Here is a 26,737-nt window from a genome sequence, read left to right on the forward strand (position 1 = left end):
AATATAAACAGCTCATTGTAATTATTGAAAACAAGAAATTCGCCATTGAGAATTTTAAAGTACAAAATAATGAAAAATACATACATACATATCAAATTTACGAATTTCATGTTTCGTCTGTAAATTGTCCCAGAAAGGCATTTTCTGTCCATATTTATATTTCCGTCGAATTCAAACAACATTGAAATTTTCCCCTCACTGAGCTCTTAAAACGAACGACTCATCCATTGAGTCTGATTCCCTGGCACGGAGGTATTGTTTCGGCCGTCACCAGCCGGGAGAAGCTGTCAGAATTCCCGAACTTCATTTTTGTCATATTAAATACACATTGGGCATGACGAAGTCTACAGAAAAAAAGATGGTACGGCGAACCAGGAAAATATTTTGGGTAGACTTACCAACCAACTAATCTAACAAAGTTCGAGTTAATTACAACATTTCTATTTACAACTGAGTTTATAATTAACTAGAAATAGGCTCATTTCTTTTCCGTGTTAATGACCCCTTCCTGCTTCGCCCACAGATGGGATTATAGAAGGATGTTGATGGAGGATGCATCACGTATTGCGGCATGTTGAAGAATAAGAGGATCAGAGAACCCGTATGTTGCCACTGTCATATCTGTGTAGATAAATTTGGGAAAAAGAGAATTATTATAGTTTTTCTGGGTCAATATGTAACCAAATCTTACCTTCAGTGGGTTGGGTCAGAAGAATAAGACCACCCTTTCCTTTACTAGCCATTGTTCCGGAAATAGGTCAACTCCTTCCGCAGGTCTACTCCTTCTTCTAAAGTGCACAACCTTTCGGATTTCTAGACTTTCCGCATCAAGAATGATGTGTACCCTTGCGGTACAGGATTTGCGGGGATTGTGAACCAATCTTAATTCAGAGATCCTATAATTTGCTTTACGCTACGCACGACCTCGTGAAATCGTCAGATTAGCAGGAATAGCGAGAGCCATAATGTGGTGTCGTCCTATGCAACGGGAAGTGGAATCCTCACTCGTACTGTTGCATGTGAAGATTATACATTTTACTTACTAATACATACAATTGCTAGTTCAATACAACAAAATAAAAATTTTAGTTTTGCCCAGTTGATGAATGTGTATTCTAAGTAGGGCCGATATGGAGAGGTCGATATACGTCAGCTGTCTTCCAATGGTCAGTTTGGAACAACAACGATATGATCCTGATAGAGATCTGATTGAATTTGTGATCTGTTTTCAAAAAATCAGGAAAGACGATTATGATAAATGAAACGATGTTACAAAAAAATCATTTTTTATTTCCTTTTATTATTTAAAATAGCGTTAGATAAATGCATGTGAATACATATTTGCAAATATTAAATATTTCATCAGTGGTCAGATAATTTGCGGTAGGACTTTTGCTTAGGCATCATTTTCAACCTTTGTTGAACTGTAAAAAATGGAAAAAAATAAAATGCATTAATATGTATACAATAAAGAGTCAAGTAATTGTTCATAAGTAACTACATACATACATACACTAATACACTAAACTAAATTTTCAAATTTGCAGGTACATTCGACTTTCGACTTTCGATTTTTGTTTTTTGTTTGTTTTTATGTTGGGACACTAGTCTCAAGGACATGTCCACAGTTCCACCTATATAGCATATACACAGTTTGTTTGTGAGAGGCATAAATAAGACCAGTGTTTTGCGTGTTCGGCGATTTTCTGCTATCGAAAAAATGGTTCAAAGAAGTTGCATCAAGTTTGGTGTAAAAAATGGAATTAAGTGCTCAAAAGCACTTGAAATGTTGACAGTGGCATACGGTGAGAGTACTCTGAGTCAAAAAAGTGTTTACAAGTGGTACAAGCTTTTCACAGAAGGTCGAGAAGATGTGAATGACGTCGCTCGCTCTGGACGCCCCAGCACATCAACAATCGATGAAATTGTTGAGAAAGTGAAGAAAATTGTTATAGAGAAGTTGCTGAGGATGTCGGCATATTGGTTGGCTCATGCCATGCAATCTTTTCGGAAATTTTGAGCATGAAGCGTGTGGCAGCGAAGTTCCTTCCAAAATTGCCAAATTTTGTCCAAAAACAACGGCGCATGAGCATCGCTCAGACATTGTTGAATGACGTCTACTATGATCCAGATTTGCTTAAAGGGATCATAACTGGTGACGAATCATGGGTATATGGTTATGACATCGAAACCAAAGCTTAATCGTCCCAGTGGAAGAGTCCAGTAGAGCCAAGAGTCGATAGCAGAAAATCGCTGAACGCGCAAAACACTTGTCTTATTTATGCCTCTCAAAAACAAACTAAACATGCTATATTGCTAAAGCCGTGAACATATCTTCGAGATGAGTGTATCTGCATAAAAAAAGTAATAATCGAAAGTCGAATGTACGTAGACGCGAAATTTGAAAATTCACCTTATTTTTTGAACACACATTGTATATCTACATGCCGCATAAAAAGTAAAATTCTAAGAAATGCGTTGCAACAAGGCGCATTTTTTAAAGGTGGTGGCACTAGACCAACAACAACGTTTTGTACATAAAAATGTCACGACAAAAGAAAAAGAAAAGAACGAACTAAGTTGCACAGCCGACATGAAGTTGGAGCTAGCACCTTGCGACAATGGTGGGGATACAGCGGTTTTTCGTCACCTCATTTTATTCTGACATCCGGATGCATACGGCGAAAGAAAAAAACCAAATTAACTGGTCTACCGATACCACCTTTAATAGATTCGCGTTGCGTAGTAGTTGTCATGATAAAAAATATAGTAAGTTTTGTATTTTCATTGAAATAAATTAGAAATCGAAAATATTTTTAGTTTAGTTCTTCTACGATGTGTAAAATTTGACAAGTGGGTAAAATTTGGATAAAAACCTAAAAATATTATACTTAAATTTTAGTTCTTAAATTTTAAATTCGCGTGTGTATAATTGGAAGTTAATTATCCCCGAAATCTTTTACCACACCTTCCAAAGAATGCATGATCCAGTGCTCACTGCTACAAGGAACCTAACCAGCTCCCAGACCAGTGGATTATTCTAATAGAGTTCAGGTGTTCCATCTTATCTCCTGGAAATTTATTTATGAATTTGCATAGATAAAATTAAGAATAAAAAACCAAATGGCGTGAACATTTTGTGTGCTGAATTTCTTTTGGTGTTTGTGCATTCGTGATAATTATAGGCCATTTTATTTTTTTATTTTCTTTATATACATACATACATACATTCATATGTAACCCGATTCAATTATTAACGGTTTGCTCATTAGATTTTTGGCACTCCCTTACAAAAGGTTTCATTTAAGAAGGTGATTAAGAAGGAACAAATTAAATCCATTTTGGGGAAAATGTTAGCAAGAAAGTATTTTTGTACTTAAATGGAACCAAACAGCGAATGGCTTAAAAAATAAATTTCAATTAATATTTGAATGTAAAAGTACATATTTCATACATGTCCGCATTTATACGTACAAATAAATATATGGTACAAATAGAAGTTATTTGCTGAAATTGCTAATTCTGATATCCAAGATTATATTTTGTGAATTAATTTTTAAATTTAAAACCGATCACGAAGTTGTGAAGTTTCGCCAATATGGAGCCATTATGTTAACTAAGCTATCATAAATAGGGTCATAATGAATTATTTCATAGAAGAAGCGGATTCGTTACTTAAACTTAATTAACTAAAACGAACTTTAACATCTTATTATACTACGGTTTGCCCTCATAAGTTTGGAGTTTTAACCTCCAAATCACGATTATTCTTACATTACCAACTACATTCCTATATTTCTGTTTTAAAAAAAGGTCCTTGCCGTCGGCGCTAACATTCACTGAGCTTTTACTGAGCTTTGCTAAACCTCATTGCTAAGGCTCATTGGAAACAAGTTCTGGCTCTTTGCAAAATATGAATTCCTTCAAAATCACCACATCATAAAAAATAAAGCCTTTTAAATTCTCCAAAAATGTATCGATCTCAGATTGTCTCAATTGCTCTATCATGTCGTGACTTAAGCATTATTTCAGGATGTATTTCATTTCATATTAGTCCTGGACATACCGATACAAACTCTATAGATAGTTGTTGCCATTTTGAAAATTAAATGTTTTTTTTTCTAAAAATTTTACTTTTCCTCCATTTTTACTGAAAGATTCTAGAGCTAGCAATCCAATGGCTTGTTAAGGGAGCCCAATTGTCAAGAGGGAACGAGAAAGCTGCTTACTGAGCAAACCTTTTTATTATTGAATCACACATATGCACTCTCACGTAAAATTTGAAATTGTTTTTATGTTTATATTGTATTTCGTTAGGTAGTTTTTGCATGGCATCTGCATGCTCTCCGGTGAAAGGCCTTATGATGCTGGCAAACCTTAAACAAAAAAAATTATAGCCGAGGAGTTGAGAGACTGGTTCTTACTATGTTTTTATCATGGTTGCTACTTCTCAATACAAGGAACCTTCACACAGCGCTCATTGCTTTATTAATCGTTAATTTGAATATTTACAGAATATTTTGTGATATCAAAACCGCAAGCTAAGCGATATTTTTTATGATAGCATAACTACAGCGTTGATTGGAGGTTCCTTCAGTTCTTTCCTCATATTTATTTTCAACATCTGTATATTTATAAAAAAATGGCAATGATCAGATGTTACAAAACATAGTTTAGATTATTAAACGAAAAAAGGTTCATTGCTAAGGAATCCTGCAGCCAGTGGGATTTCAAATTTAAAATCGAAATCGCCATGATATCGCCATGAACACACACCATAAAAAGGAGGTTGTGGCCATTTCTGCATACTTATCTAAAAAACAATTTTTGATTGGGAGACTCTTGCAGCAATTGAGCGATGCATATATCTTTTCTGGCTTGGCGTGACAAGAATGCAATGCTCGTTTGAATTTCGGGAAGCGATGACGTCCATGCAAACTGATGAAAATAACAGATTTTTACTATGTACTAGCGACCTACATTTGTCCATTAATCCCCATTTTCACTTACGTATGTACATATGTATATTTTTAAACAGAAGAAAATCGTCGAATCACTGCTTAGCTTTCAACTTATTCTTTCTCTTTTCACATTCAATACTTGAACATCACACACAGAGAGGCAAGTAAAAAAGAGTGATCACACACAGCATGACTTTGAAATTTTATATAATGACAATCCTTATGCCTGCAAAAACGGATTTATAGATGCATGAAATGAATCTGCAGAACTACTTATAAAAGCCTAAAAAGCGCAGAAATACCGATTTTTTCGAAAAAATCAGAAATGAGCAAAATTTACGATAATAATATTTTAAAACTTGGGAGATTGGTAAAGATTTGCACTTCAAGAAACCTTTCAAGGCTATTTTTAAACACACCAGCTTTCAATTAGCAGAGAGTTTTATTGTATTATCGGGCAGAATTATTTAAGATAGACCTATGTAAATATATGACTTATTGGTCAACTTTGACAAAGCTTAGACCTGTTCATGAAGCAAATAATTTGTAACAATTGTTATAACAGTTATCAAGTTTTGGTGTTCATGTATGTATCCAAAAAACTTGAAAAGTAGGGGAAAGTTAGAGAGGTAAATTACATTTCATTCTGAGGGGAAGTTGCATTTTTTTACTGGATACATTTTTACTCGTAATAATTTGCAAGTGAAAAAAACAGCTGATCGTAAAATAAAAATAAACAGGAATTAAAATTAGCGAATTGAGATAAAACTCTAAATTTAATTAAAAATGGTTATATATTTTAGATAAAATTTGTAAAGTTTATTTGAAGTCATATGTTAAATAGTTAATTAATATGTTGATTGGCCGATCATATACATATACTTTTGAACCACAGCTTCCAATCACCGCTGCTGGAATGAAGATTTAAGTCAACTCAGAAAAATCACAAGAGAAATCTTCAACATCTACTGAAAAGACAAGTACTTCAAACGCTACAAATATTCCCTTAGGGAATACAAGAAAGCAATCAAAAAAGCTCAGAAAGAAGCTTGGACAGATTTTTGTAGTTTCACTGAATCAACCAAAGATACGGCCAGATTAGGTAAGCTTTTATCCGAAGAACACTCCTGTCCTTCTTTCTTGAGGAAAGATAACGGGGAATAGAAAACATCCTCGGCCGATACATTAGAATATCTTATAAAAACACATTTCCCAGGTAACACAGAATGTATTGAAAGTAATAGTAACAGTGTTCAAACGTCCAACCTGTCATCCAATACAATCAACCACATCGTATCCCAAGATAGAATTCTATGGGATACTATTTTATCTTTGAACCATACAAAGCAGCCGGCCCAGATGGGATATTCTCTGACATGCTGTGGGAAACGACGATTCCGTGGCTGGAGGTCTTTTTCAAAAAAGCTGGGGGAGGATTAAGGCGATTTTTATCCCCAAAGCTGGTAAAGAGAAAGATTTCAGACCCATCAGTTTATCCTTCTTTGTTCTTAAAACTCTCGAGCGATTGTTGGATGTATATCTCAGAGAAAATATTACAAACACAACAATTTCATCATCCCAACATGCCTACCTCAAAGGAAAATCTACAGGGACAGCTCTTCACTAGTTGCTTTTCTGGGCATAGAGGGGGCTTTTAACAACGTTAGCATAAGATCCATAAGTGAGGATCTTAATATGTTAGGCACAGACATAGGTCTCAACGAATAGATAGAGAACATTCTTAAAACTAGAATAATCATCGGTGAGGTAGGCAGCAGCACGGTAAAACGCTCTGTCAACAGGGGGGTCCTACCCCCTTCGCTGTGGTTATTAGTTGTCAACAATATCCTCACCAAATTCAACCGAAAGGGAATTAAAGCATTAGCGTATGCGGATGACATAGTGCTAATGCTTTCAGGAATCATTCCAATCATAATCAGTGAGATTATGGGAGGAGCTGTGGCATTACTAAGCAATTGGACCACAGATTGTGGTTTAAGTGTAAATCCGAGCAAAACTGAACTGATGCTATGCACTAAGAGAACCAAGATACCAAACTTTAATCTCCCAAAATTAAACGGCGTTAGTCTTATGCTAACCCAACAGGCAAAATACTTGGGTGTTATCTTAGATCCCAAACTCAGCTGGAAGTCCAACGTAGAATACAGGGTAAAGAAAGCGAATATAGCCCTTTACACGTGTAAGAGAATGTTGGGAAAAAAGGTCCTACACAGCAATTGTAAGGCCAATACCAACATATGCGGTACTAGTCTGGTGGCCCGCAATAGAAAAGAAATACAACCAAACCAAGCTGAAAAAGATACAAAGAACATCGTCATCGTACAGTGCCAGCAAGATCCTCCTACAGGTTCCCTCGCAAATCAGACTACACAGTCCCCAATCTTAACATCAAGAAAGACTTTACGGTACGTTTTCCGCCGAGAGCAGGGTCTAAGATGAACTGTGGCGCACGAGCTGGCTTCCATTCGGATCCGGATTACTTCAGTAGAAATACTCAACCACTTCAACAACAACAAGCTCGCTAGAGAGTTCATACTTGATTGGTGTTAATGGTTTCTAAGGAAACCCATCCCACCAGTTTTTGAATGTGTTACTTGTACAAGGTGGCGCAAAATTAATCACCCTATCGGAAGATTTTTGATTTTTGCAAATAGCGTTCTGCGTCAATCATATTTGACACTTGTGATCTAGACAGCTGCAGTATTCAAATAAACAAACAATGGAGCGCGCAAAGGTTAAAGTAAAGATTTCAGTAACTTAAAACCATTTTTTTTATTTAATAAAAAAGTTATTCAAAAACAAAATTTGATGACTCATTTTACATTTATTGTGCGCTTTATACTAAAGTATTCTTTTTAATTAATTGCTGTATTTTTATTAGGGAAAGGTAAATTTGCTTGGGAATATTTTTCGTCTGAAGTTAGTTTTGTGTTTTCATTGTGTAAAATTTAAATTTTGTTTGTATTTTATTCGAACGAATTTTTTTTAGCCAAGCCTGTATTGAAGAGATAAATAATAGGACTTAGTTATAGTGGAAACTCTATACAGAAATCACTTTTATTGCATTTTATATTCAAAATTACAGTAAATACGTTGACGGGGTTATCTGAAAAGTTATGTAATATAAAATATATCATTAGAAGTCAATGACCAATAATATGTTTATTCAATTTGTACAAGTTGTGTATGCTTTAAATTATTATAATTAAAAGCCATTTAAAAGCACAAAAAATACCACTTGTGAAAAAACTACTCTTGATCATATGAACCGGTGCTAAGTGGTTAAATAAGGGCCTACATTTTTTCAAACACTAGATCGAAGGCTCATAGGACACAATTCGCTTAATTTGAGCTTTTGGAGCGGCAGAATTTCGATACAGCGGCAGCATTTCGATACAGTGGGCTCGCCGACATATGTACATTGATGTTGTTTGCAAAATAAAATTTGATTCACAATAATTTGCAAAGTAAATTTTTCTTGCATTACATTTTCAATTGGTTTATCTCTTTATCTCTTCTTTGTCTCATCATGACTCAAGCCCCATGGAAATCCATTGGCTAGTTTCGGAAATTAGTGATTACAAATAGGCAAATACATAGGTACGAGAAATGTAAATAGACAAACAGACACACAAAAAAATAAAATTAAAAAATTATCATAGAATTATAAAGGGTTTTCCTAGTATAAGGATCATTAAATTCTTGCGCCTAACATCGAAGAAAGCGCAAGTTGGAATAGGCCTAGGAATAATGAAACTCATGTGATTATCAAAAGGGAATCCGGAGTGAAAAACAGCAACTAGATCCGAAAATTTATTTCAAGCGGAAAGGCGACCCTTAGAAATGCTACATATCATATAAGTGGAGACAATCGAAATTAGATTTTTAGCGTGGTTCACGTGGAAATATTTACCGACAATTTGTTTCTGTTGCTGCATTCGAATAGATTGCTTAAATCACTTTGTAAAAACGAAATATCCGAGATCCAAGTAATTCTGCTTGGAGGAGAAATTTATCATGGTTAAAAGGGAAACCTAACTTTATAAGCTTCAACATCAATAAAGGGTGATCAACTTAGAGGTAGCGGATTTTAAATTGAACTAAAACAATGAAAATTCAAAATGATTGGGCAATCTTTATTATTTTTATGTAGAACCATTTGACATTTATTTTTTAAAGATCATCCCTTTCAAATGTTAACCGCAAGTGCGCCTTAATTCGGCCATCCATAAACTCCAATTTTGATTAACTCGTTGGAGGCCTTCGGTCAGTATCTCGTGAGTAACTTTAGTAATGTTGGCTTACAATGCCTCAATCGAAGGTACTTTATCCACAAAGCATTTAGACTTTAGATAAGCTCACAAATAAAACTCCAAAGGTGTGATATCACACGATCTTGGTGGCCAATCCACTAGTTTGCGACGAGAGATACACTGCTCGCCAAAACGACAACGCAGTAAATCGCAGCAGACCAACGTAATAATCGGAAAATATTTCAATAGGAACCTTAATAGTGCTTATTTCACAAACAACTCGGAAAACGATATAAAATCTACCAGAACTTCTTACAATAGGCAAAACACATACCCAACCCAAAAACAATCAAACCATCAATCCGTTAAATTCTAGACTAGTAATCTACTACCTTCTCTATATAAAAAAATTACGTCACAATATCTTTCAAAATAGACCCCATATTAGCATATTGTTACTTATTAGAACACCTGAAACCGATTCTGGTATCTAGGACAATGGTTAAAATATTTTATAATAAAATCCCTGATTTCGATAGTGCTGAGAATATTCGTCTGGATAGAGGAGGACAGTGGCAAAGAAGGTGCGAGATCGTCTCTTCCACTTCTTCGTTTAGACAGCCTATCCTCTGAGCGTGTCTGCCTATAACAGGGTGCTAAGGTTATTGCTAATGGTTATTTCGGCTAAGCGGGGATGCTGTGCGTTTAGCATTGATCTGCAGGTGAGTTCGTTACGCCATCTTTCATTCACTTTTCTTAAAAATTTTTCAAAAATAAGTAACTTACATGTTTGTAGGGATACATCAGTATCATTTTCACTATTCATCGCCCCTACAATTCCCCTCGAGGCCACAAATGAGCGAAACGACTCAGCCATCTCATTAAGAGATGTGCTGCATTTCATGGCTTTCCTTCAAGACTACTTTGTGAGGAATTTTTGTGGCCGCTTGGCCGTCAGTAAAAATGAAGGTATCATTTCTCGGCATCGCAACATACTGTACTAATGTCTGTGGCCTTAATTATTGCCATCAGTTCAACCTGGAAAACACTACAATAGTCGGGGAGCCGAAAACTGAAAGAGATCCCCAGATTTTAGAGTATACACCTCCGCCCAGCCTGCCTTCGAGCTGTGAGCCATCTGTGTATACTCCACCATGTCCTGTTTCCACTCTTCTTTTGATGATAGGAGGGTTACAGTTGTAGGCGGAAGTCATAGTCCACCATTCTGGAGAACTCCGAAATAGCTCGGAAAGACCATGACTGGAACTATTGCTTGATCAATTTTCAGATTTTCTTGAATTTTTTTTTTTTTTTTAATTTTATCTAAATTTTCGGCATAACTTGAAGGGACTCCAAATTTTTAAACAACTTATTAACCTTTAATTTGTTGTTTCATACAACACACTCTGTGCCGTTTGTGTGTTTGTTACAGTTCCGGAAGTTCCGATCATCTGACAGTTGCGCTACTAGGAGACGTATTCTTTGACAATTGTTTTAAGTTCTGTTGCGCGAAAACGTCTTTCTGTATATTTCATCTTACGAAAAATGCAGTGCCCGACTCGAAATAACTTTTGTTACGTTTGTGGCTTATTCGCACCAAGTAAAAATTTTAAAAATATTACGAAAACAGTGATTAATTCGTTTCAGAAAATATTCAAGACTGCTTATGTTCCTTACTTGTGGTATACTCCGGAAGTCGTGTGCGACTATTGCTATAGAAATTTATATAAATATTTATTTATATTTATAGAAATAAAGTACTCTGTACCAACAATTTGGCTACCACGTACGGAGCACTGCAGTGAACTGTGCTACTTTCGCGTAACTTTTACTCAAACTAAAGGGTACCAATACTTTCGCTGCAACAAAATTCGCTACGCTAATGTAGAATTGGTTATTCCAGCGGTTCTGTACTCACCAGAAGAACGTATAGCGACTTCAATGGAGATTTTTGATGATGTTCCCGAATTAAGGGATGGAGAACCAACAGCAGCACCAACAATGCTATCAACATTTCTTGCATCGAATGCGAGATGCAGGGAACCAGAAGTATCGGAATTTGTACCAACACCCAGTGAACTTGGGACTGCAGTGCCGCATTTAGTAACGCAAGCCGACTTCAATGACCTTGTACAAGAAGGAAATTTGTCAAAGAGAACAGCCGAACTCTTTGCATCACGCTTTAAGCAGTGGAATATAGTGGCGGGTGATTTTAAAATAACAGCCGCTCGTGATCGACGTAGCAGTATTCCATATGACGAATTTTTTAAATTGCACGAAGATCGGGAAAAAAACCTGGCTTATTGTTGTGATATTGATTCGATGTTTGAAAAAATTGGTTACCCTCATATTTCAGAGGAGTGGCGACTTTTCATCGATGCATCGGTCAACAGCCTTAAAGTAGTGCTGCTTCATATCGGTAACAAACATCCAGCTGTCCCGATCGCATATGCCACCAACATCAAAGAAACATACGAAGGCATGGAATTAATATTACAGCTGATAAACTACCAAGAGCATAATTGGAAAATATGATGCGATCTAAAAGTGGTCAGATTACTCATGGGTGTTAAGCGTGGATTTCCAACCCACCAGTGCTTTTTGTGTACATGGGAAGGTCGCAAAAGAGATCAGAATTACACTGAATTTAAGTGGAAGCCGCGAACATGCTACAAAGTAGGCGTAGAAAGTATAGAAAATCTACCATTAGTGCAGCCATCTCAAATCATTTTGCCATCACTACTCATTAAGCTCGGTGTCGTATCAAATTTTGTTAAAAAACTGGATCGTGAGGGCGAGGCGATTGCAAGTTTGCGCAATATTTTTCCGAAACTGAGCGGCGCAAAGATTCATACAGGTATTTTTTTTTACGAAGGCTTTTAGTAACTTTATTTTTTTAATGATGTGTATAATTTAAGGTGTTTTCAGTGGTCCGCAGATAAAAAAAATAGTTGCAAGTTATGAATTTTCATCAAAATTGAATGCTATCGACAACGTGCATGGAAAGGCACAGTTGCCGTTATTGAGCAGTTTCTTGGCAACAAACGAGCTGACAATTATAAAAATATTGTTGCAGAAATGATTTCGGCATATGGCGAAATGGGTATATTAATGTCGCTAAAGATCCATTTCCTTCACAATCATTTAGATTGTTTCCCTGGTGATTTGGGAGCTTGTAGTTATGAACATGGCGAAAGGTTCCATCAGGACATTGCGGCGATTGAAAAGCGCTTTAAAGGACAAGACATTACGCATATGCTTGGCGAATACTGTTAGTCTATTTGTCGCGATACTGACACAAATGCTTACAAACGCAAAAATAAAAGGCCTAAGTTTCTTTAAAAGCATTAAAATTTTTAATGTAACAATTTTTAGTTTTAATATAATAAAATTAATAAAAAAATTCGGGGTTTAAATCTCTATTGTAATGCGGAGTGAAATACCTTTCTTTTGATACCCACATCGGCATATCTCATGCAATTTTTATTTTTAATTTCGAACAGGTGGCAACCCTGTGAAACATTGTCAGTGGCAACACCTAGGTGGAAAGTCTAGAAATGTGATACACTATCTGTGTGCCCAATTTCATTCAAATCCGTTAAGCTAAGCCTGAGATCGTGTGGCTATACAGATATGCATACAAGAATTGCTCGTTTAAAGTTATAAAATACAAAAACAAAAAATTGTGACGTGTACATGAAAATCGCCGATACACGTATATTTTTATTTTTTATCCCCTTTCCGAAAAAGTATATTTGGTTCATAGGACAGAATGTGTGTAACGCGGTGTATTTTTTTCAGTATTCACTAAGATTTCATCATGGAAAAATTTACGCCTCCACAACGTTTACGATCTGTGAAAATTATTCATCGCGCGCTCGAGCCAACTTACGGTGTACAGCGATGAGACCCATTTTTGGTTTAATGGCTACGTCAATAAGCAAAATTGCCATATTTGAACTGAAGACTAACCCGAAGCCATTAAAGAACAGCTATCGCATCCATTGAAATCAAACGTTTGATGCAGCCTATGGGCTGGAGAAGTCATCGACCCATATCTCTTCAAAACCGAGGCTGGTGCCAATGTAACAGTGAATAGTTAACGCTATCGCACCATGATAGTCGACTTTTTATGCCGAAAATTGAAGCCCCTTCACAACCTTTGCTTCCAATAAAATGGCGCTACTTGCCATACAACCCGTGAAACAATGGATTTACTGCATCGTCGTTTCGGTGAACAATTTATCTCTCGTTTCTTTTATTTGTGGGGGCGTGAAAAATCTAAATGCTTTGTGGATAAGCCACCTTCGATTGAGGCATTGGAAGCCGACATTACTAAAGTTATTCACGAGATACCGACCGAAGATCTCCAGCAAGTCATTTAAAATTGGTATTTACGGATGGCCGAATTACGCCGCAGTTGCGGTTAACATTGGGAAGGGATGATCTTTAAAAACTTAATGTCAAAAATGGTTCTTCAATAAAAATTATAAATATTGCCGAATCCATTTGAAGTTTCGTCGTTTTATTTCAATTTAAAATCCAATACCTCTAAATTGATCACCCTTTATATAAAAATACTTTTTATTAACGTTCCTTTAGACCATTTTACATCTCTCGTTATAACTTTTGACCATTGTGCAACGCCAGTTTTAACATTTTTCATTATTGGATGACTTTTTTACGGTTGTTTATATCACTTTTTTCTTTCCGTATGCATAGATAGTAAAAGTGCTGGGTTCTAATTAGCTGTGTCAAGATAAATTATTCACCAAAAAAGCGCACTGCTTTTCCTTTCACAATTCAAATGTCATTTTCTAACTTCGCTGATGAGTGTGATTGCATTATTAGCCGCTGAGTTTAATTTACTCTACTAATTGTTCTTCCAAAATGTTGGGCTTAAAATTTGGATAATATTTGTGTTTGTTTGCTTCCGCATTCTTTTCGATTTTCTTTTAAACTTTGGCAATTAAGTGTTAACTACCGGTTTGTGACGCACAGTGACCTTAACCCTGGTTCAACTCACTCAAGCCATGTATTAATTGCATACGAGTATATGTATATACGTACAAGTTAAATTCTGTCATTATTTTTATTTTATTTTAATAAGCAATTTATATATATTTATTTAATTTAGAAAGCAGCGTCCTCATATTTTTTTATATTAAAATTGTTATTTTAGGTTAATGATCTCCAAATTAAACCTATTAAAATCATTTCAGATAACTAAAACTGTGATTCTACTCACTCAAAATTTGGAACTGGTTTACCACTTGTCAGCTAATTTGTTTCAAAAATAATCCATTGAAATTGTTGATGCAGCCAAGATTATCGAAACATCGTGAGTTCAATAACAAATTAATATGATTTGAACGATGAGACCATACACAGTCATTGTTGTGAACATAAATTTCGGCCGCTGCTACAACTCCATAGGAACTTTATTCTATCGCTTTAAATATCTTTCCCACTATGTATCTAACCGAAACACTACTGTCTTTCTTGACGTTGAAATAACGACTAAATCTTCAAGCTAACAAGTTCAATGCGGCAATCGGATTTCACTATACAAGTAGTTATTTGGCGTAACTCACACCATCAAAACGCTTTGTGCGAGCACAATTTAAATACTATTACAATCGGGCACTCAGTTTGACTCAACTTGAACTCTTGCGAACTGATTGTACTTGTATGTGCATATGAACTTGTCTTACCTTCTTGTACATATGTACATCGCACTTAGTACCTATGTGTGCACGTGGTTAGCAAAAAATTGTTAGATGGTGCTATGTCCGCGAGTTAGACAAACTGGTTGAGGAACTCCGCTTGCCACTTAAATCTTTTGTTGCTTATGTGTTCTGGACATCTGATATACAGTATTAGAATGTAGAATTTAATGTCATTTCTAAAAGAAAATTAATCTTTTTAATTTTTATTTATTTATTTAAGGTTATATAATATTTAAAACAAACAAATTAAGATAATCCAATATCTATTGAAAAGTTTTATATACTCGTTTATCTGTAATGTATAAATGATATGTAATAGCGATAAAAATAAGCGTACTCTGGTATATTACAACGTTAGTATTACCCTTTGTTACACTTATCACAGTTAATCACGCAGCAGTGTTTGTGGTTTCTTTTCCAAGCATCTCGAAATTTTTCAAAAAACTCTTTTGCGTTTCCGTCGTTGATTTGCTGGCGTAACCGGACGGTTTGTTTACAAAAAAACTGAGATTGGGTTGATGATATGCAAAAAAATGTTGTTTCGTAGCAGCAAAAAAAACAACAGATTAGAAGAGTGTGTGAATCCGTGTGTAGAGTTCTGCTGCCGAATCCCCTATGACGTGGCAGCCGAAGTTACCTATCACCCTGGAATTACTATCACAAATGTTTGCTTTATCGTACACCACCCTGAAGCTTGATTAGTCAAAAAATACATGAATTGAGATTTGTCTTATGGATAAATATTTACTTCTCCGCTGACTACAAAGAAGCATTAGAGTAAGCAGTTTAACTATATGTTTGATTGGTCGACAAAATCCATAAGATAGAAGAAGATGTAGAACCACACACATACATCTCCGTCAAATAAAATGATATAAATTAAACCCCACTTCAAAATGGAAACAGCATTCAAAGCAAGTTTTCTGAAACGACATGCATTTATGTTATGCTCTGGTTTAACAAATATTTGAAAAAGTTGACAAAACCTAAAATAATTCAAATTAATAAACCACTCTTTTAAATACAAATATAGAATTTGGTACAGAATTATTTACTGTTACGCATGGAATGCGGTTCAATTAAATGGAAAACATAGAAATTTTATTTAAATATTTTGTTTATACAGGAGTCGACTTCATCATGAATGGACTCTAATTCAATAACAGCCTTATCTGCCGAATTATTAGTGCATATATTCGCGTCCATAAATACGTCTGGGACGCGCTGCTTAGATTGTTTGATGGTCTTTATGGATCGACGAGAATTTCTTAGATACAATGTGGCTTTAATTGATAGCTTCGTATAACAGGTACTTTTCAAAACACTGTTTTTGTAGTTTTTGCACTTCTGGTAAAGCTTTAAGAGGTCATAGCCATCAAACACCAATTGCTGGGTTGCTTCATTAACATCAATCATAATTTGTGCTGATGTTCTAGCAGCAACAACGCCACACGCCATCAACTCCTCATGTAAAGTATCTACGACCAAATCTATTTCTGGATCTTTAGGTGCAACACAGTTGGCATCCTCTTCACGTCGCTCCTCAATTTTCTGCACGGCGGTATCAACTTGATCGAGGGGCTCTACAACAGTTACCTTGTACTGAACCTCCAAAGCCTCTGCAGTTTTTAATGCTGCATCTTGCGCTTCCTTCACTAAATCGTTAACCATTCCTTCATAGTTATCAATTGGAACTGGAACGTCAGCAGCGCTGATCTAAAAAACAATAAAAATTATAATATTTTTCACATTTTCATTTGTACTCAATTGAAAATTAATTACTGCTATCGCTGAAAGGTATAGAACGAAAGTTTTAATAATAAGCGCCTTCATTTTCCAAGGTTGGTTTAGCCTGACGAAAATTTGAAAACTGATATATTTAATATTTAAGTAGCTTCTTTTATAAGAAAATCTCAATTTTCAAGTGTATTTAGATTATGAAGAAATTTAGATTGCTACAATAAATCATGCAGTCCATAATAAATTTATATAACGCCACACATTCGCCATAATCTGTGTAAAGTGACAGTCATTACTGTGGGCTCAATATTTCATTATAACTGCATATGTGCGTAATTTGATTTATGAACATAACAAGAAGCAGTGTGAATTTATAGCATATTGAATAGTGTGTCCTTTAAAAGAAACGATTCTAGATTCTTTAACTCATTTGAATTTTTTTATACTATTTTTAACTATTATACTTATTGATTTGGAGAGGAAAGCTCGACCCAAACCGAGCAGGAAAAATATATTTGTTACATTCAGCAATAATTCATAATTAAGGAAAAATAAAAAGATACAGTATATGTGAAGCATGGCGTATACACTTATATGTCCAGCTTTGATCTCGAAGATCTTGCTTTTGCTATATAATAACATCAATGGCATATTGGCAATTGGTAATTCGTTAGGCATAGCAGAAACAATTTCTACTCCTTAATTCATCGGTAAAATTGTAAGCTGTTCCGAAAATTATATTGTATATTGTTTTCAGGGCTCTAGAGAAAACCACTGTCCAAAGCCAGCAAAAGTTATCAAAAAGTTAATAAAACTGCTTAAGATTAGCCACTAAAAAGCAATTTATGGCAGTGCTAATATTGTAGACACAAATTTTCAATTAATCTACCATAAATGGTCCTATTGTTACACACATTTTGACTTATCAGAAACCCGTTGTATTCGGAGCATACACAAACAAATTTTGTTAAAAAATAAAGGTGCAAACGAAACCTTTCATTTTGCAAATGCTTTAATTTTTTTGTGAATATTTTGATAGACCAATTTCTGTAGTAACTATTTACTTTTTATACGCCCAAAATTTACAATCTCTTAGTAATATATATTTCAGAACATAATGAAACTAAAAGCAATATGACAAAGTACGTATTTTTAAATATCATTAGCTACTAGAAGGGAGCGTTCCTCTATTCCGCATTACAATATTCCTTTGGATAAAAATCTGGAATGAACCGAATCGACCTAAATTCTTTGAATCAAAAATCTAAAAAGACAAAATAATGTAATGCTAATGTTTCGAGTATTAGAATTCTGTATACAAATTTATTTTGGGCCATAATTCCATATTTTTTAAAGAACTGAAAAAAAAGAAATGTATGTGGTTTTCAAGAAAAAAAATTAGTATTTATTAAAAACTCAAAAACAATGTGTTGATGTTAAAACATATTTGTACATACCTTTTTGCTTCTGTGCCTGCCTTCATTTTTATAAGTTAAAACATTGCTACGAGTATAAGACAAAACGCTGTGACATATTTTCCATTGTAATTACGCGGGGGCAGATACGAGGTGTCAATGTTTTAATATCGATATGTATATATGTACATATTTCTTACAATAAATCAGCTTGATATGAGATACCAATGAAATTGATATATAATACAATTAAATTTTTAGCGATTTGAACCATTTCTTAATTTGGTGCTAGTTATTTCGATAATACCAGATTACCTCAATATAAGCTTATTCTATATGTTCGCACTTCTTCTCATTATCCGTACGATTCTCAGAATTTTGAAATGCATCATTTCCAAAGAAAGAATTTTATGAAGTAAAATTTTGAACACAAAATATTATATTTACCAAAATAATTGGTATTCAACCGTTGCTAGAGATCCGTTCTAACTTTTTCGCTTGGATTTGTCGATATTAACACATTTATTTTATCATTACAATACTTTAAGACAGCAATGGAAGGGATTATTTCTGCTTAGTATTTTAGTGTAAATATATGAACAAATTAACGTTATCGTAAAACGGATGTTGGATTGCGCAAACATTGTGAAAATAAGCGTATTAAACTCTGAAGAAACATGAATAACCTGTGGCTATTCTACCACTCTGAGTTCAAATACGTAGTCACTATAATTATTAGACTGTAAAACGATTTTTTGCCTAGAATTTCAAATGTTTTTTGGTTAGGCAAAGGTAAGCAGCAATAGAAGTTTGCATTGAACTTAATATGCGGTCTTGTTACAACTACTTTGAATTGATTTTAAACGCTTACACATGTTTTAGTTGCAACTTATAGTGTACGAATATATATATGATATATATATATATAGTTATATGTAGTGTATGAGTGTGTGTATTTGACGAGTTCTATGTATATTTCACGAGTAATATACATAAATGAGAGTTCTGAAATATTTGCCCTCATTTTCTTTTTATTTAATTTGGTTTCTGAAATTATATACAAGTATAAATACATACACAAAGTCTTAAACATTTTCACAGACCTCTTAAAGCTAATATGGTCTTAAATTGCTATAGATGATTAAATAAAAAGTTAATTAAAAAGCCATTTGCCGTTCAGAGTCAGCTTAAAGCTGTAGGTCCCTCCATTTATGGAACAACATCAAGGCGCACGCCACAAATAGGAAGAGGAACTCGACCAAACATCCAATGGAAGGGCAAGCGCCAATTATATATTTATATATTTTTTTAGTTAAATAAATTTAAGTTAAAAAGTGCATAAAACTCCATCTTTGACACCGAAAAATCAAGCGAAATAGAGCTCAACATCCAATTAAATTCTTTAAATGCGCGGCAAATTTATCAGTAAAGTTAAGTTTATGAAGTTTATTCCCTTTGTTTTTAAGTTTCTTAAGGTCATAAGTCTACCAATTTAAAAGGTTGTTTCTTTAATTTTTTGTATATTGTATTTTTCATAAACATTTCGAGCAACTAAGCTTTGAAGGCAGATAGCACTCATCAACTTCCAAGCCAGAAAGCAAGTCTTTCCAATTGATGTCAAACAAATGCTATTTAGCCTAGAAAACAAACAAAAGAAGAAATTGAAAGCAATTTCTCATCTTGTTAACTCCTCGAAAATTTATGAAATTCAACATTAAGCAGTAAGTGACATGAAGTTTGTCGGCAAATGAGAAGCATACAGAGATGGTAGTATTAATATTAGCGTTAACCAGTATAAGATCAAAAATTCAATTAAACTTATTTTTATGTGGTTATTAGGGTACTTTTGTTTGTCATTTTTCAATACCGAAAAAAGGTATTGCTCACGAACACTTTTATCACAGTTGGTAGGTTACTATTTTGTCAATGTGCGACAGAGGCTTTCAGGGGCGCGCCAATATTATTATTAGTATTATTTATCACGTTTGTCTTAAAAAACCCACTGCTTCCTAATGCTACAAAGATTATTTTTCCAATAGCGGCCGCCAGCCTCCGAGTTTGTTCATCGCTTAGATTTTAATGAAATTTGGTGAAGATGCTCTACTGTATAATAACAGCAATTGTGTGAAAGGTGGGGAGCAAATACGTCCGAGTATAAGTCAGGGTTGGGTATTATCACTAAACCTTTAGCGATAGTGAAAAAAAATCCACTATCAGTACAAGTTTAGTGGTCTTAACGGTGCAAAAAGCAGTGTTTTTAAGCATTTTTGCGGCAACAGTTAATTTAAACGAAATTCTGAAGATAAAAAATTATAGTAAAAATGTTTACTAATAATGCAATTTTTTTTTGTATCTGGAAATTACTTCCCTCCCTCGGTGAGGACTGACTACATCGTCCCGATGGTAACGTTCAATAGGAATTTTGTGACACTCTTTCCATCTAAAAAAGAATGGAATAAGGGATTCTCTGTAAACAACTTCGATACCACAGTCTATACAGATGGCAGTAAAATGGATTGTGGTGTCGGAGCTGGTATATATTATCAGAGACTGGGAATTGAAAAATCTGTGCGTCTCCCTAATACCAGTAGCGTCTTCCAAGCGGAAGTACTAGCAATTGGGGAAGCCTGTAGGTTACTAATCGCAGATTTCTCTTTTAAGGGCAATATCGCTATTCTTTCGGATAGCCAAGCTGCAATCCAGGCGCTGGACGCGACTATAACAACCTCTAAAGTGGTGGAGCAAAGTAGGAATAGCCTCAACAACTTGAGTGAAAACCATAGAGTAACCTTAATTTAGGTCCCGGGACACCGGAACATAGAAGGTAACGAAAAAGCTGATGAACTGGCAAGAGGGGGATCTGCCATGAATAGCGCTCTTGCAGTACGAGTATTCACTCCACTAGGTGCGGTCAAGAATGCAATTTCCCAAAAATACCTTCGAATTGCAGATTGTAGATGGAGAGACCAGACGAAATGCAAAATCAGCAGAACGTTATGGCCCACCTACAACCTCAAGCAATCGTCGACATTAATAAACATGAAACGACGGGACACCTGTAGACTTACGGCAGTCATAACTGGCTTCTGGTCTATCGGAGAACAAGCCGCCAAAATGGGCATCCCTCACAACACATACTGTCATAGTTGTAAACAACCGGAGAAAAAAGAAACAATCTTCCATTTCCTCTGTGAATGCCCTGTCCTATGGAAGGACAGAATGTTAACCCTGGGCAAACCGTTGTTCGAGAGTCTCGAGCAGCTGTCTGCCTTAGACGTCAACAACCTTATAAGATTCCTAAACCGCACAGACTGGATATAGTCCTGCTGTAAATAACTGTTAAACAATTTGGTAACGAGGATGTGGCAACAAAATGGTGCGGAAGCGCTAGTTGGATTCTGGATGAATCACCACTCTAACCAACCAACCAACCAACCATGCAATTTTTTAATCACTATTACTAAATCTTCACTGAGAGTGGAATTCGTGTTTTAACTGTCACTAAAGGGGTAGTGATAGCGAAACGCTTATTGCACTAATTATTTAGTGCACTATGGCCAACCCTAATGGAGTAGTTTTTGATATAAAAAAATTCTAAAAAATTTTTTGATACAAAATTTTTTGATTTATTTAAATTTTTTTTTGTGTTTTGAATGTTTTGTGAAACGATAACTTTTGTTTTAAAAATGTACCTAACTTAATATGGAGAGATAAAATTCCATGATTGAATTTTGTTCTAGAAAAAATGAAATTATGTGCTATAAATTTGCTTAGTTTTTTTTTGCTAATTTGTAGGTAGGTGAAATGGTTAAAGTACCAGTCTGGCTCTCCCCAAGTATTACTAAAGCGCCGTTTTGAGACCTTCATCGTCTAGACCAATACAGTCCACCACTTTCTGGCAATTTGTAAATTGTACTACAAATAGAGACCCTTAATATTAAATGTATTGGCCAAATTAAAGCAATTCCTATGACGAAGAAGAAAATAATTCTGGTTACGAAGAAACCAAACCCTTCCATGAGAAATATTTTCATTACAGAAATGTACTTAAAAGGTGCCATTGTAAAAAACTTTTTCTATAATTTGATATGCACCAAATGGACGCTATCTACAAACTCAATTGGCTTCAGAGGTCAAAGATTTCCTTTTATGTTACTCTTCGTATTATCTCTTACTAAATTTTACCATCTAAGCCAATTGAGTTTGTGGGTGACATCTATTTGGTGGACATCAAGCCATCTAAGCCCATAATATTTAGCATAGGAAAATTGTACTGTAAATGAGGGAAAGGTTGTTGCAGAATAGTTTAGTTTTAAATAATTTGAGTGCCAAACTTTCAGTCAGAATGTAAATAAACAAACAAAGCAAGCAACAATGGCATTCAAAGTACAAAATGTGAAAAAAATAAACAAATCTGCTGCTCTTAGGATGTAACTTCAAATTACTTCAACTTCAAATTTGGTAGTACGAAGAAGAAGAGACATAAACAAATTTTCCCATTAGTCCACAAGATTCAGATGATTACTTAATTTCGAGGAAAATATAAACTTAGACTTCAGCGTTCAAATAACTGTATATGGATGTATTCTGCACATGATTTTCTGTTTTAAATATGACTGCATTGAAGATGAAGCGTTAAGAAGCTGAAATACTTGTAAATAAAAGACATTTTTACGAAAACGATATTTCATCAGGAAACGGGCGTAATACAGTGTTTGAAGAGCTAATAAATACAAACTTTGTAACTGTAAATTTGTAACTGTAAATAGTTTATGCCTAATAGCGTAACATCAACAATTTTTGAAAAAAACCTCATTCAACATGTAATTTATCGCTGAAATAAAATATATCCACACTCGTCAGTGAATGTATTCAGGAAATAGCATTCAGAAAAGTCAGAAACATAATCTTTAAATTCTGGCAGTTTTCTCCTGAATTCATACCTAAAAATCCATTTTAAATGATCCATTTCTCGTTTTTTCTTGACGTCGCACTGTTTGGATTGTGTGTGTGCGGTATACTCGGTTGGCATACAGTGCAAGTAAAAATACCATAAACTGTAGCCTAATTCAATAACTTCACTTAAATAAGCGTGCAGAGTAAATAATTTTAAAAATTATGTAAATAACCGTATATTAACTTCACGCAGTTGCATGCATTTTGGAAAATGCAATTATTCGAAAAATGAGTCTACATTCGTTTTGGAAAAAGTTCAATAGAAACATCGCCATTCAATAATTTTTAATCGCCATCGAAAGTTTCGTACAAACATTAAACGTTGGTTAATAATGCTTCAACTTACTCTGCGCTGAACAAAACGGTCAATATCTTATAGTATACATACACGCGTACATTAATTCAGATTTCATTTTAAGGCATTTTGGTAAACAACGTTATTCATTGCATTGATTGGAGCGTAAATTAATATATTTTCCGGGTTACCGAGCCTTGAACAAGCGACGCATGATTTTTTGTGTAAAAAACTTTATTATTCTAATTGGACTCTTGCGAGCTTCAGTGATTGTCTTTGTGCTTTATTGGTTGGCATTGTAAAAACCGTACGAGGGGTTTAATGTACTTTTTTTTAATTCAAAACACATGTCAAAATTTTCAGCTGCCCATTTTCCCAAAAAAATGAAGTAACTTTTTCTTCTAAGGGTTATCTACGGCTTATAATTTATAAACAAGTCGAACAGATTTTCACATTTATATGTTACCGACCGTGAGAGAGGAACAAAAGTTCCTATTAATCCAAGAGTAAAGTGTCTGTAATTTTCATAATTTTTCTTACAGTCTTATTATTATGAGACCATAAAATTCATCACAGACACTAGATTTTTCATATTTTTGACAAAAGTTCGTAAGCTCAAGCAAGCAAAATAGTAAGTACTATACCAACAGTTCACACGTGAAATAGGTATTATCAAATACATTCTTCCCTTAAAAATAATCCCGTCCTCTACGAATAACCTATGATTTTTATTATAAATATATATATCATTGGCGCGTACACCCTTTTTGGGTGTTTGGCCGAGCTCCTCCTCCTATTTGTGGGGTGCGTATTGATGTTATTCCACAAATGGAGGGACCTACAGTTTTAAGCCGGAGCTTTTTCATGGCAGAAATACACTCGGAGGTTTGCCATTGCCTGCCGAGAGGCAACCGCTATTAGAAAAATGTTTTTCTTTACGTTTGGTGTTTCACGGAGATTTGAACCTACGTTCTCTCTGTGAATTCCGAATGGTACCGCACCAACCTATTCGGCTTTGGTGGCCGTTTTTATTAGAAACGGGTTTTAAATAGATTTCGATTTTGAATTAAATCTAATTTCTATTCTTCCTCCGCCTGTGACATTATCGACATTCAGAGGCAATCAACGACATAAGCCTCCATTTAAGGTTAGAATATTTGATGCATACTATTTGCGAATAGCTAAATATCTTAAAAAAAGGGAATTTTTTGTCTAAAGGCTTTTTTGCAGCAAAAAATAACATAATCATTTTGGTGACCTTCAAAAATAAAGTTAATGTAGCATAAAATATAAATAAACACAATAAGTAAATATATTATTGCTTCAGTATTTTTAAACTTCTAACCAAAAAAATAGTACATTTCCGTAAATTGTGTTCCAATATTGCCCATAGTTCCGTTTCTGTTATAGAGTGGAGACTATTTTAATTACGAAAGATTCAACACACGAACTTTGTTTTGAATTCCCATGAACAAACTTATAAACTTTCATATGAACCACAATTCCAAGCCTACCATATGAAGACGGCTTTAATTGAAAATCGTAATTTACGAAGTTCTAGAAGTAAATTGTAATATGTTACGACAAACCGATTTGAATGATTATTTTTTAATTTTTTTTATTCTATATTAATAGGTTTGTTTCTTTACTTACCGGGCATAAACTGTAGAAATGCACGATTAAGAGAATGCAAGGGTAGTAGCTCATCTCAAACCGGTAATCCGCATTCCGTAAATTTGACAGAGTCAGTTCTGTTTGTGACGCCCTCTTCTTCTTAATTGGCGCGCTAACCGCTTACGCGATTTTAGCCGAGCTTAACAAAGCGTCGTTTCTTTCTCGTGCTTGGACACACCAAGTGAAGCCAAGTGACGTGACACTTGTCAAATTAGTGATTGAAACACAGCAATTTATTCGCGTATTATTTCTCAGTCTTATATTATTATGTGATCTTATTGTATTCTTGAATTCTATCATTCTTTAACATAAGAGTGTAACTATTTTTTAAGGAGAGGATGATAATAGAAAGGCCGTAAAAAGTAAAAGAATGCAAAAAACATGCAAAAAAGTTTATTTTTATCCATATGAATTATCCATATTTTGTTAAATTTATTAATTTTTTCTACCAAAAATATTTAAGTTATGGAAAAAACTTGCTAATTTTGTTTAGAAAACATACATTCGCACACACACCTACTTACATACATATGTGTTATAATTGATGGTACGTACTTTATGCTTCATTTAAACTTATGTTAAATTATAAAACTTCAAGCACGCACAAATGTACATATATATTAAAATATCGCATGCGTTTATACATATGTATTTGCATACTACATATATTATACATATACATGTATGTAAGTATTTTACTAGTGCACTTTCTTTCAAAGCTTTCGTTTCTTTGTTGTTTGTCAAAAGTTTTCGAATTGATAATAAAACCAGAAGCTCAAACCAAAGTGGAAGCTTACTCATTACCCGAGTGCCATAATGTATGGAAAAAATGCATTGTGTTTGATTTCTCTTTGGAGTATTTATTTCAGACAGTACACAAAACCAATGCATACATAAGTATATGTCTACATATATAATATTTATGTATGCATGTATAAGTACATAAGCAGACTGTAGTTGCATACAATCATGCAACACATAGTCTCGAACCATTTAGTGATTCCCACTCACTGTGGCGTGGTGTGCTTTCTTCTCTCTCTTCATCTGCTGTTGAAATACCTTAATTTACGGCAACTTCAATTCGGTTATGTTTAGTTGTTTGTCCTCTGACAAAGTATCACGTTGATAATTCTTGTACGAAATCATTTCTACTTGGCAGCGAGCTGAATAGATTCGCATAAAACATAAAGTTTTACTTTCAATAAAAATCAAAAGTGAAAATATTTAGTCTAATTCAGTTTTATTTTACTATCTAAACATACTTTCAAAAAAATTGTAAAACAGTATGCATACCAATTTACAAATTTATAAATGATCCGAGATAGAGTTCAAGAACAATGTAAGTACATGTTTTAACTATTTGTGTTTGTCAATATTATATACTATATGTATATATGTACATATGTACTTCTCTTCATATGTATATCAAACTTAAAACACCTAAATATTATGAACATAAAACAAAAAAATCAGAGAGCATCGTCACCAGACAAGTCAAAAACTCTAAACACTCTAAACGAAATTAAATAATAATAATAAATAAATTAATTAAATGTTATTTATTTTTATTTGCAAGCTTTGTTGCATAATAATAATAATTAAATAAACTAAAGCAATCGCACCGCTAGGCTTGCGGCTCCGAAATTAAAGTTTATATATCATTTCCTTGATGGAGTTGTAGTGTTGTATTATT

At 34.4% G+C, this 26,737-nt stretch overlaps 2 protein-coding genes across 9 annotated transcripts in view; one reads left to right on the top strand and one right to left on the bottom strand.

The window, feature by feature from the left end:
- Positions 1-2,893: 2,893 nt before the first annotated feature.
- LOC129239099 (dual specificity protein kinase splA) overlaps positions 2,894-26,737 on the top strand; it is a 76,345-nt gene continuing 52,501 nt past the window's right edge. For all 8 annotated transcript variants that reach the window (XM_054874394.1, XM_054874392.1, XM_054874396.1 and 5 more), the window contains exon 1: positions 2,894-3,054. The gene's annotated coding sequence lies outside the window, so the exon portion shown is untranslated. The remainder of the gene's footprint in view (positions 3,055-26,737) is intronic.
- LOC129239102 (uncharacterized) lies at positions 15,931-16,821 on the bottom strand. The gene is made up of 2 exons (XM_054874403.1): positions 16,747-16,821; positions 15,931-16,680 (listed from the first exon to the last, which is right to left on the bottom strand). The coding sequence occupies exons 1-2, from the start codon at positions 16,795-16,797 to the stop codon at positions 16,066-16,068; spliced, it is 666 nt and encodes a 221-aa protein (XP_054730378.1). The 5' UTR covers positions 16,798-16,821; the 3' UTR covers positions 15,931-16,065.

This window comes from Anastrepha obliqua, chromosome 2, assembly GCF_027943255.1.
Source record: "Anastrepha obliqua isolate idAnaObli1 chromosome 2, idAnaObli1_1.0, whole genome shotgun sequence".
NCBI classification, from domain to species: Eukaryota; Metazoa; Arthropoda; class Insecta; order Diptera; family Tephritidae; genus Anastrepha; species Anastrepha obliqua.